At 39.4% G+C, this 12,403-nt stretch overlaps 1 protein-coding gene across 1 annotated transcript in view; it reads right to left on the reverse strand.

The window, feature by feature from the left end:
* The window catches only part of DNM3 (dynamin 3), a 903,988-nt gene extending 892,580 nt beyond the window's left edge, over positions 1–11,408 (reverse strand). The window contains exon 1 of the mRNA XM_007947116.1: positions 11,248–11,408. Within this exon, the coding sequence (XP_007945307.1) occupies positions 11,248–11,408 (161 nt within the window). The remainder of the gene's footprint in view (positions 1–11,247) is intronic.
* Positions 11,409–12,403: the final 995 nt, after the last annotated feature.

Below are 12,403 nucleotides of genomic sequence, written 5' to 3' on the forward strand. Positions count from 1 at the left end.
AGGAGCATATGGAGGGATGGACACTGGGAAGAGGTAACTATGGGGAGGAAGTGGGAGGGGAGCTGTTGCATTGTGGTAAACTGTGGTTAATGACATGAGACAAAGTATATGTGAACTGCTGTATGAAAGTGAATTTGCTCTGTAAATCTTCACCCAAATCACAATAATAAAAAAAACAATAATATAAAAAAATTAATCGTTTAGTTCAAATTACAAAATCAAATAATTTTTTAAAAGTTAGACCCTAAGAGAATATCTGAAAATAATTTCAGCGAAATTCATTTTAATACTATTATCTCCATTTTATTAATTCTATTATGTTCATAATGTCTAGTATTTACCATGTAATCCTAGTATGTCATTTAACTTATTTCCAGCCTAATCTTTCCTCATTTATAAATCAAAGTTAATAAAATATACTTCTACTATCTACTCAGAGATACTGTAAGGATTAGTAACATAATGGAAAAGTGTTTTAAAACTCTTGAGAGGGAAGAGTATACATGCTGTGTTTATAATGTGTTTATCTGTTTAAATTAAAAAAAAAAAAAAAACACTGCCGTAATTCTAAATGTGAGCAACACTTTCTTTAAGGAAGACCCAAATATACTCTAAACCACATTAGCCTGATCTAAAACTTCACATTTTGATGCAGCACAATTTTCTAACATAAACAAAAAAAAAAAAAAAAAATGCAAATATACATTACCCTCTATTTTCCCTCCTAAACTTACTTTTGTTTTTAAAATATTCAGAAAATGTCCAGTCTGAATAGAAGACATAAACTAATGCCAGGACTACCTGTCATAGAGTCAGCTCAGACTCATATCAACCACATGTGTGTCAGAATATAACTGTGCTCCACAGGATTTTCGATGTGATTTTATGAAAGCAGATTTCCAAGCCTTTGTTATGAAGCATCTCTGGATAGACTCAAACCTCTGTATTTTCAGTTCGCAGCCAAGTATGTTAATCATTTGCACCACTCAAGGTCTCTTTAAACTAACAGCTATTGATTAATGAATGCTTATTATATGCCACATACTTTACATGCATCATCTTACTCAGAACTCACACAAACATAAAAAATAAAATAAAATCATCTGTATTATTACTCTTACTTTGCAGATGAGGTAACTAAGGTTGTTGTTGTTGTTGTTGTTGTTGCTGTTATGTGCCATGGAGTCGGACCCAACTCACAGCGACCCCTCCTTGGGTTTCCAAGGCAGTATCACTATGGAAGTAGATTGCCCAACCTTCCTTCCGAGGAGTGGCTGGTGGGTTTGAACCGCCAACATTCTGGTTAGCAGTCAAGTGCCTTAGGCACTATGCTACCAGAGATCCCAAATAAGGTTGAGTGAGGTTAAATCCCTTGCTAAGAAGACCAGCTACTAGCAAGAGTCAGAGGTAAGAGACTCAAACACATCTCCAATAGGCCACAAAGCCTGCACTTTGAAAGGAGAACTTTTCAAATATTGAAAACAAGTATCATGAACAAGATTAGTCATCCATCAAATTACTTATTTAAATGGATTAGTCTTTTCAATCCCAGGACACTGAAAGGACAGACAATGAAGTCCTTTATATGCCCTATCCATATTTAATATGTATATATGTGCTATTCACAGGTATATCATGACCTTGAAGCATGGAATGAAAATGAGACACTGTCACAAAAGAGCACTAAGGCACACTTTTAACACCTGGAAATAAAAGACTCCCAGAAGGGATGTTAGAGAAAAACAAGATCTAATAAAATGCTGCACCAGTCCTATAATTCAGGCATTCAATTTATCACCAATAGTGACCCTGCCCTTGTTACCAATTCAATTAACATTAACAATTTAACATATTAATGCTTGTTGAAATTCACTGCTAAAATAATTAACATGAAATCTATGAGAATCATTCCAAGAACACAAACACACACAAGAAAAGCAAGAAAATTAAATAGGTAAACCGAAGGATGAGTATTTGTTGCAGAAATACCATGTTTCATTTTACCAAAACATTCACCAACTTCTTTAAATAGTGATCTTTCCCTTTATAACTTATCAGAAGCTTGGCCTATCAGTAGCCATTCCAGGCACAACTTTCACAAGGTGAATAAATATTAATAATGTCTGAAAACATCTAATATCTCACTGTGTCTCTTCCTGGACCCATGTGGTCAGCAAAAGTTACAATTTACTCAAGAGTTCACTTGGCCAATTACCTTGTCTTAGCCTGAGTGAAATTCTGCTCCCTGTCTCCTTCTACTATCTCTTATGGAAAAACAACTTTTTAAAATAATGTCACTGCTGGTCTACTATCAAGAGTATCAAGGAGGAGAAAAGGAAGGTCCAACGGAAGAGAATGGGAAAAGGCGGAGGCAGGGTGAGGATGAGAGGGAGGCGTTCTAAAACAATAAGAGGAGGAAGAAAGGATGATGAACTGACGCAGGACTACTAGTTCTGAACACAAAGTTCCAAACCCAATGCTGACTGTTTTTGACCTTGGGCAGTTCCAGGATGGTAGCAAACATCAAGCTGGGGAGAAAGCTTCTTACACCAACCTAATGAAATGGCAAGCCTTGCTACTGGTAAAGGAAGAAAAGCTAAGCCACCTATGACTATGATGGGGGCCAAGAGGTGTGAGGAAATCTTCAATTTTGTATTAATAAACCTTCTGATTTGCTGGACTATCTTTTAATATGCAAATCATTTAGCATCTACCTCCTCCCCAACCCTCTCACTCCTCACTTTCTAAACAACACAGTCCATTCTCAGATTTGCCTATAGACCATTTTCCCTGACATTTTTGTCTTCAGTTCATTCCACTACTATCACTAAATACCTTATTCTTAAAAAGCAAATAGAATTCTACCTCCCCCAAGTATTAGGTCCTTATAAAGCAGTTGGTCTGATTCATCCCACTCTCAATTAGTCTTCACTACATCCAGTCATATTTTTAATCTCTCTAACCTCTTTCTTTCTTGCTATTTTTTTCTCAGGTCCTCTCCAATATACACTATCTCTTTGTGATAAAGTGACAGTCTAAATTCAATGCCTTGTTGTTAAGTTAGACACTGAGACACAGATCACCACCTCCCTGCTTTGACATTGATACTTCAGTACATGCAGCCATGAGCTAAAATGATACTGGCTGCCAAACGGCACTGGAAACTCATATATTATCTACTTTCCACTTATATCCCAGTTCAATTTCAGAATCACAGTTTTTCAGGGTTGTTTTGTATATGTATGTGTTTTTTTATAATTTGAGACAGAATTTTTTAAAATCCAATTAGCATGCACTATACCCAACTGCCTTCATTTTACATACAAAATTTGTGGTCTCACACCTTATCCTATTAGTTCTCTTTTTATACATACATAAGGGGTTTATTTTTCAATTTTTTTTTTTTTAATTGTGATTTGGGTGAAAGTTTTCAGAGCAAATTGGTTTTCCATTCAACAGTTCATACACATTTTGTTTTATGACACTGACTGCAATGCCCATAATATAACAGCTCTCTACTCACTTTCTCCCTGTGGGTTATCTTATCCCTGTGCCCTTCTTTCCTATGCATTCCTGCCCTCTGAGCTATCTCCCTGTGCAAATGCTGCCCTTCTGATCTCACACAGTTGATTGTTCTAAGGGGTATACCTACCTGGTATAATTGTTCATCTTGTAGACCTGTCTACTGCTTGGCTCATACATCAGCTTTTATACATGCATATATTTTTGTCCATTCTTACCCAGTATACCTAATCAGAATTCAGTAAATACATGCTCACTGCCTTGACTTGCCCATATTTCTCCAGATTACCTATGTCATATCTGAGGCTAAATCTCAGCTTAGCCACTCGCTAGTACATGGTCCTAGGCAAATGACTTGTCTCTCTGTTTCTTCCCCCACTGACATGGGAATGTAAAAAGAAATTAAGTACAGAGGGCATGGGACGTATATAACAGAGTCTGTGTCTGACACCCTGTAAGGGTTAAACAAATGTTGGCTCCCTTCCTCCTTCCACTTTATATGAAAATGTTTAGTATCCAATTGTGGTAGTTAAGGTTATGTGTCAAGTTGGCTGGGCCTGGTTTTGAGTGGCTGGGCAGCTGAATGTAGTTATCCCCCATGATGAGATTGGTAATCAACTTCATGGTGGAATCTATTAGAGCAGCTGAGTAGTTGCCATAGGGATGTGTTCTGCTTCCAGTATATAAGAAGAAGCTTTGAGAAAGGTCTCTGCAGCTTTCTTGGCACCCTTGGATCCTCCAAGTAGCCAAATCTTCATCTCAATGGCCTGCCATGTTGTCTTGGGACTGTTAATGGACTTGAACTAGTGGCCTGCTGTGTTGTTTGGTAATCTTGGGACTGTGCCATTTTAGTTGTTGACAATGGGTTTGCCAGCCCAGCCAGCAGCTGCCTAAGTTAAGAGAAGCCCCTAGAGCTGGCATTTTGAACTCAGACTTCTAGCCTCCTAAACTTTAAGAGAATAAACTCCTATTTGTTAAAGACACCCATTTGTGATATTTTCTGTTAGAGCTTTACTAGAGAACCAAAACCTCATGAAAATATTTAAATTAATGCTGAGTGTGAGAAATTGCAAAACAGTCTTAGAGACAGGAAAAGCTTTGGTCATATGGAAAATTAAGTTCGATTAATCTATATAAAACAACAGCTTGGGGCTCTCTTAGATCTGGCAGGAGAGGGGAAAACCATCCATTTCCTTCTAGCTATTTGCAGCTCTCTCTTAAAAATTGGATAAATAGTAATAATAAAGAAAACTTTATAATTTAACTCCACCTATAGGTCTAGCAAAAGAGCCACCTAACAAAAACACCTAAAGTGCTAAATGTATGTTCCATTTATAGAGAACTGAATAGCCTACCTCTAACACAGCTAACTATTAAATTTCCATTCCTTCCAAGGCTCTGGATGGCTGCCTGTTCAACTTCATTCTTAAAAGAAGTTGAATCAAGTGCATTTTTTGATCTGTTAATCATAAGTAAACTGCACAACATAGACATTATTTAGTCTAATTTCATCTAGTTGCATTGCTTCTGGGACATTATTAATTTAAAAAAAAAAAAATTAAGTTGACTGCAATAATTAAATTCTATCAACCAGAATTTGTGATAACCTAAAAGTATATTTTTATATTACCAGCCACTCCTCGGAAGGAAGGTTGGGCAATCTACTTCCGTAGTGATACCACCTCAGAAACCCAAGGAGGGGTCGCTATGAGTCAGGTCCAACTTGACAGCACATAACAACAACAACAAAAAAAGTATATTATATAATGTTAATTCGGCAAAAAATATCTTTAGCATTCCAGGTTCCACCAATTCATTGTTGGATGAAGAAAATTTCATGCTTTTGAAACTGTATTTAGATTAGAACCTTGGGAACCATGAACCATGGTTTCCAATAATTTATCACATTTTAGTTGTTAGCACCCATTTATCTGGTAACTGTAGTACTTGGAAGTCACTCTCAAAAAATACTCACTGATTCTGATGCTTTGATATTTTAACAAAAGCCTATCCCTCAAAACAAACCCATTTGTGAATTAAGAAGTTTCAGTAATATGAACACTTCTTTGCCTAAGCTCGAAGAGCCCTGTTAATGCAGTGGTTAAGTGCTCAGCTGCTAATGAAAAGTTGGCAATTTGAATCTACCAGCCACTCCACTGGAGAAAGATGAGGCTGTTCTATAAAGATTACAGCCTAGGAAACCCTATGGGGACAGTTCTACTCTGTTCAAAAGGACCATCATGAATTGGAATCAACTCAACAGCAACAGGTTGGGGGTTGGGTTTTTGTTTTTTGCTTAAATCTCATTTTCAATTAGAAGACTCTGACCACCTCAATTTTTAAATACTCTCTTGAAATCTGTTGAAATAAATTTAAGCACAGATTACTGTCTAAGCCATATAAATGACTTTAGATTTATTTTAATCACCTGGTCATGTTTATTCAACGACTGCATCAAATGGCTCACTTTTAAAGTTCTCCCCTAATTCAACATTAATTTGATAATCAACATACGCATCTTTAGAAACATCACAACTAAGTAAATACACTAAGTTGAACAATGCCACACTGAAATGACCTCCTTCACCACAGTTCCTTTTTTTAGAATATCTTACTTGATCTCCATTAATCACAAAATCTGTTTTATTTGTGCAGAGCTGAAAGTCTATTTACCACTCAAGCTAGAATGAAATAATGTGGAATCCTCTGCCTATATAATTAGCATTAAAGAGCTAATGTTTTTAACAAGTATATCATTAAAAACCATTTGCACATTAGCAACTAGTACAGTTTTCACTTAACACCTCTATAAACAAGTTATATGAACTCTACACACATACTTTGAACTTAAGTAAACAATACAATTACATTTTAGAGCTCCCTTCAGGAAGTCCTAATACAGTAAAAGACAAATACTTATCTTGTAATTACAGTTGCTTCTGTCTAAGGGGTAGCCTCACATCATCTGCAGATTTATATATAAATAAGTATATGTGTGTGCGTGTGTGTGTGTATAATGATTCCTATAGCAGCTTATTAAATAGTGGTATTTTTTTAAGAGTGATCAGAAAAAGAAGTTAAAAATATTAATTAATTCAAGAAATTTGTAAAGTTCAATATGGTACAGTGATTTAGCATGGGCTGTGGAGCACAAATGAGCCCTGGTAGCTCAACGGTTAAGTATTTGGCTGCTATTCCAAAGATTGGTGGTTCCAACCCACCTAGCGGCTCAGATGGAGAAAGACTGGGAATCTGCTCCCTAAAAGATTAAAGTCAAACCAAGCATAACCAGTTGCCGTAGAGTCAATTCCTACCCGCAGTGAGTCTGAAAAGATTAAAACCAAAAACCAAACCCAGTGCCGTGGAGTTCATTCTGACTCATAACAACCCCTCTTGGGTTTCCAAGACTATAAATCTTCCTCCCATGGAGCAGCTGGTGGGTTTGAACTGCCAGCCTAGAAAACCCTATAGGGCCGTTTTACCATGTGATATGGGATTGCAATGAGTCAGAATCAACTCAAGGGCACCTAACAACAGGGAACAAAATACCTTGGTTGCATCGTAGCTCTATTGTTTCTATGTTAAATTAGCCTTGAGTAATTTACTCCAACTCTCTAAATTTGTATCCTCTTCTTTAAAACAGAACTCAAAAGAATACCTTCCTTTTTAGGTTTTTTATGAGAATTATATGAGATTATCCATGTAAGAGAACATATAGCATAAGAGCTGACACATAGCAATCAATAAATGTTAACCATTATTTCCTCATTCTCCTTGTACTGTTTAAAAAAAAAAGGCATTAAACTAGTTGAATAAATTCTATTATTCTATACATAATAAACCAGTCCAATAGGCAGACCACAAGTTAGCCACCGAACCTCTATATTCAGACCATGAGTTTCAGTTTCTATTCATCAGACCTTAAGCTGCCTCTCACTGCTGGCATATATCTCATCCTGAACAAGCAAAAGAACAATCTGGTTACTCACACTATATCACATTAATATGTAAATTAATCACTTCAGCAAGAAAATCAAAAACAAGTGGTTCATTCATGACTCATTTTATATATAACAATCTCAAACTTGTCACCCCAAAATCGGTTTTTACAGCTGCAGTTAAATGAAGTAAACATATTCACATCCAAATTCATTCACTGGTGTCAAAAATAAATATAAGCAAACTATCTGAGAGCAGTAGATAGGGTTTGTCCCTTAAATATGGATTGTTAAATATTAAGGAGAAAATGCATCATTATTTTCAAGAGAACAAACTTAAATCATGAGGAAATACTATTAATTTACACAGGCAATGACCCCTTGTTTTATGACTACATTCAATAACTGTACTTTAGGTCAGAATCTTAAAATGAGACCAAGCACATATAAAAGAGGAAATCTGCAGCCTTGAAGGAAAGGGCCTTCTATCTATTGCAAAATTCCAGGATAATAAAAAGCTAAAATGTTATAGTGGAAAATGCACACATGTTTTTCTTCCCAGGCCGAATCTCTTATCAAGCCAGAATATCCCTTTTTCCCTAAGGTTGGTTTATAATTAGAAATTAGATTCCTCAATAATTTAATGACTGAAACCTTTATTAAAGTCAAATGACCTTACTAATTAAATTTTCTCCTAATATATAAGCTCTGCTAGGTAGGTGTCATCTCTACAGATAATAAAGGACATATATACTTATCAGATGAATTTTTCCTCTGTCATCCTTTGATTTAACATTCTAATAGTAATAAGTAATCGGTAAAACTTTTGAAAATACTAACGCATTCTGGTAAATGCTGTGATTTGTATATTTATATTATACCTATTTTCCATTCTTCCATGAAAAATTCTCAAGCTAAAATATTTTTCTCTGATACACATATATAAAAAACCAACCAAACCAAACCCACTGCCATGGAGTCATATCCGACTCTTCACGACCCTTCCTTGGGTTTCCAAGGCAGTATCACTATGGAAGTAGATTGCTCAACCTTCCTTCCAAGGAATGTCTGGCAGGTTTGAATCACCAGCCTTCTGGTTAGCAGTCAGATGCCTTAGGCACTATGCTATAGGGTTGGGGGGGAGATCTGATATTGTAGTAGTTAAGGTATTTGGCTGCTAACCAAAAAGTCAGTGGTTCGAACCCACCAGCAGCTCCTCAGGAGAAAGATGAGGCAGTCAGCTTCAGTGAAGATTTACAGTCTTGGAAATCCAATGGGGGTCACTATGAGTCAGAATTGATTTGTTGGCTATGAGTTTTTCTATATATACATATATATATATACACACACACACACACACACACATATCTATGTATATGTATATACGTATATATATATATATATACGTATATACATATATATGTTGTTGTTGTTTGCCGTCAAGTCGGCCCCGACTCATAGCGACCCCTCCTTGGGTTTCCGAGGCAGTATCACTACGGAAGTAGGATTGCCCAACCTTCCTTCCGAGGAGTGGCTGGTGGGTTTGAACCACCAGCCTTCTGGTGAGCAGTCAAGTGCCTTAGGCACTATGCTACCAGAGCTCCTATATATATATATATACACATATATATGTGTATATATATATATATATATACTTCTCTGAAGGAGCAAGATGGGGCAATCTACTTCCGTAGTGATACTGCCTTGGAAACCCAAGGAGGGGTCGCTACAAGTTGGGTCCGACTCAACAGCACATAACAACAACAATATATATATATTCTAATTTCAAAAGAATATAGCTACTGAGGGGAAATGCATACAATTTTATTACAATATTAAGAAGAGTGTTAGGATTTGAAAACCTGGAGAATAGAACTGAGATATGTGCATAAAATTGACATTTGGTTAAAAAAAAATCTTGCCACACACAATAAACTAATAGGCCCATCCAACTAAATATATTTAAAAATGTATAATAATTTGATAATTGCATTTGAAGTACTTAACATTCTTAACCTTTAAGTATTTGTTTAAAACACAAAGTAGTTAGTTAAATGACTATTAAGGCATCATAATGGAATGCTTTGAAGTGTGGAAACCCAAAAATATATTATTATCAAACCTCCCTCTCCCTAAGGATGCCACTTTAAATCTACTGAATTTCATTTGCAGTAAATCAAAGAAAGTAAAATCCTGACATATGTAATTGTTGTGTGCATATCTTTGAAATGGCATGTTCACCAGTCACTTCACCATAAGTCCAAGATGATACAAGCAAATTGCTTTACCATTACTTTTCTAATTTACTCAAAACAAAATTAAGGCAAAGTAATTAAGTGACTTACTCAAGGATATCTGCCAAGTGCCAGCAAATTTTACATGTTTTATCAGGTTTCTTGGATTTTTAGCTCAAATAGAAAAAAAGCAGGGCATCATCTAAGAGAAATGAATATGCATTTTACAAACACAACATTCCCAAAGGAGATATGGGTACAGCAACTCTTAAATTTTACACATCATCAAACACAAACAACAAAAGAAAACAGGAACATATGAACAAGAATCTTCTGAACCACAAGCCATTATTGAGGAAAATTAAAAAAAAAAAAGTACAATCTCTGGATTGTCCCCTCTCCAGCTCACGCTCGCGCTTTTGCCAGCTCTCTCACTCACTTGCTTTTTCTTTCTGCTGCCGCTGCTGCTGTATATTTCTACCTGCTTTACTACCAGGAAACAGATTTCAGCTTTCATAATGCTTTCAAGTGAGCTTTTTCTTAGCAAATATCTACACTCCTCACCCAAGGCCATTAAGGTAACTTAATCCTTCATGAATTGCTCAGTGTAAGAAATGCTGGTTTCTAATTCAAAAATTAATTCTTTTAGCTTTTTGTCTTATTAAAAGGCATGAATAAAACCATAACTATAATTTAGAATTATAATATTATCTTGAAGACCTGCAGGGCAAATAAGAGCTTAGGGAACGGAAGATGATGCTGAGGGGGTGGGGAGCAGAGAGAGTGCGAGAAAGATGCTGGTCAATTCCGAGATGATGCAGGAATGACATGGCACCTGGACTACACAAGTCCACGTTCACTCCCAGTGGAGAGAACCTCGGGTTTCCCTGACATATGCCTGAAGCTGTGAATAGGTACACACGCAAACACATCACCTTTTATTCTCCGACTCCCAGGAGGAGAATGGTGGGGAAGCGTCGCTGGATAAAGCCTCACCACAACAAACGCTTTCTTTCTCCTCACACCCCGCCTCCCCGGCTAGGGGCAGGCGACGACCGTCTTGAACGGTAGATAGCTGAGAAGAGCCGAGAAACAGGGCACGAGGGAACGCATCTCCGAAGGGAGGCGGGGGGGGCGGGTAATTGGTGAACAAAACCCCACAGCTTCGCAGAGCTCCAAGCGGGCGGCAGGAAAAGGAGGGGGATGTTCAGCGGGGAAACAGGAGAGAGGGACCAGGAAGCGTCCGGGCCAGGCATTCACTCAGGGGGAAAGTCGCCCCGGCCGCGGACCCCCTCCCGGGACACCCCAACCGGAGGAATGGGAGGAAATGGCTTTGTATTGCAGGATGAAAGGCAGACAGGACGGCCACCAGGCTGGGGGTGGGGACAGAGGATGCCTGGAGTCTGGAGGACCCCGCCCCACAGACTCTGACGCTCTGCACCCCATTCAGCCTCAAACCTGAGCTCCTTGAGCTCCCGCCGCCAATTCACGTTCCAACCGCCCGGAAGGGGTCGCCCCCTGGCTACTTCCCTACAAGCGCCGCGCGCCCTCACCTGCCCACGAAGTTCTCGAGCACCGAGCTCTTGCCGGCGCTCTGGCCGCCCACCACGGCGATCTGCGGCAGCTCCAGCAAACAGCTCTGCCCCAAAGCCGAGAAGGCGTCCTGCAGACGGTTCACTAGCGGGATAAGCTCCTCCATCTCCCGGTTCCCCATCCTGTCTCCTCAGCCGGCCGCCTGCTAGACCCTGTACGCCTCAGCGACCTGGCCCTAGCCGGGGCCACACTGCTTTCGCCGCCGCCGCGGAATTGGGCTCTGTTCGCCGGGTCCAGGCGCAGACGTCGGATCCAGCTGCCAGCCCGCCGCTCCGCTCCTGACAGCTAACGGCCCGCAGCGCGCCTGCGCGGGTGGACTGGGGCGTGGCCTGGCTCCGCGACAGCCCAGCCCGCGCCCTGCTCCGCGGCTGCTCCGCCCCAAAGTTCTCAGTCAGACGCACCGACCCCAGCATGCACGCACTGCCTCCCAGCTGCGGGCAGATGCCACGGCCTCTACCTTCTGCTGCCTAGGCTTGGAAACAAAGTTATAGCGCTTGGTGGGGGGATTGTTATGAGCCCATCATCAAGCGACAGCATTACTCCCTTCCAGCAGCTACCAAAGCCAAAACCCAGTGGAAAGCACTACATGGATAACAACACAACGCTGTCACCAAAAGCATTAGCATTTCCACCGCCACCACCGGTACATCAACGCGAGAGCGCTAAGGGTGGCCGGCCTGACGAAGTCTAAATTCCTCAATCTGACATTTATTTCAGGCCCTGCATAGTCTGACCCTTCTTAACTATTCAACTTCAATGACTCGTCCTCCCCAAGTTCGCGACAGCAAAGGTGGAATCAGTGGGGCTTCATTTTCTCTTCCCCCTAATCCATTTACCATGCTCCTTCTTTCCTTTGAGATTCCTTATGCCATTTCTCCTCCCAATCTATCTTCTTCTACAGAGTCTATCAATAACTACACACTGTGCACCCTTTCTGTTAAATTTAGCAAATTGAGAAGCGACTGTGTGCTTGGCGATGGAGGCACAAAGATAAATGGTCATGCCTCTTTAGAAAGTTCCTCTATCATCTGATCCTCAAATATTGATAAGCCTCAAGATTTACTTCATGGGTATTTCATGTCTCATGCTTCATTCTGTGCCTGAAGGCTTTCCCAT

This window comes from Orycteropus afer, unplaced genomic scaffold (assembly GCF_000298275.1).
Source record: "Orycteropus afer afer isolate SDZICR_OR568_19922 unplaced genomic scaffold, OryAfe1.0 scaffold00175, whole genome shotgun sequence".
Taxonomy (NCBI): Eukaryota; Metazoa; Chordata; class Mammalia; order Tubulidentata; family Orycteropodidae; genus Orycteropus; species Orycteropus afer.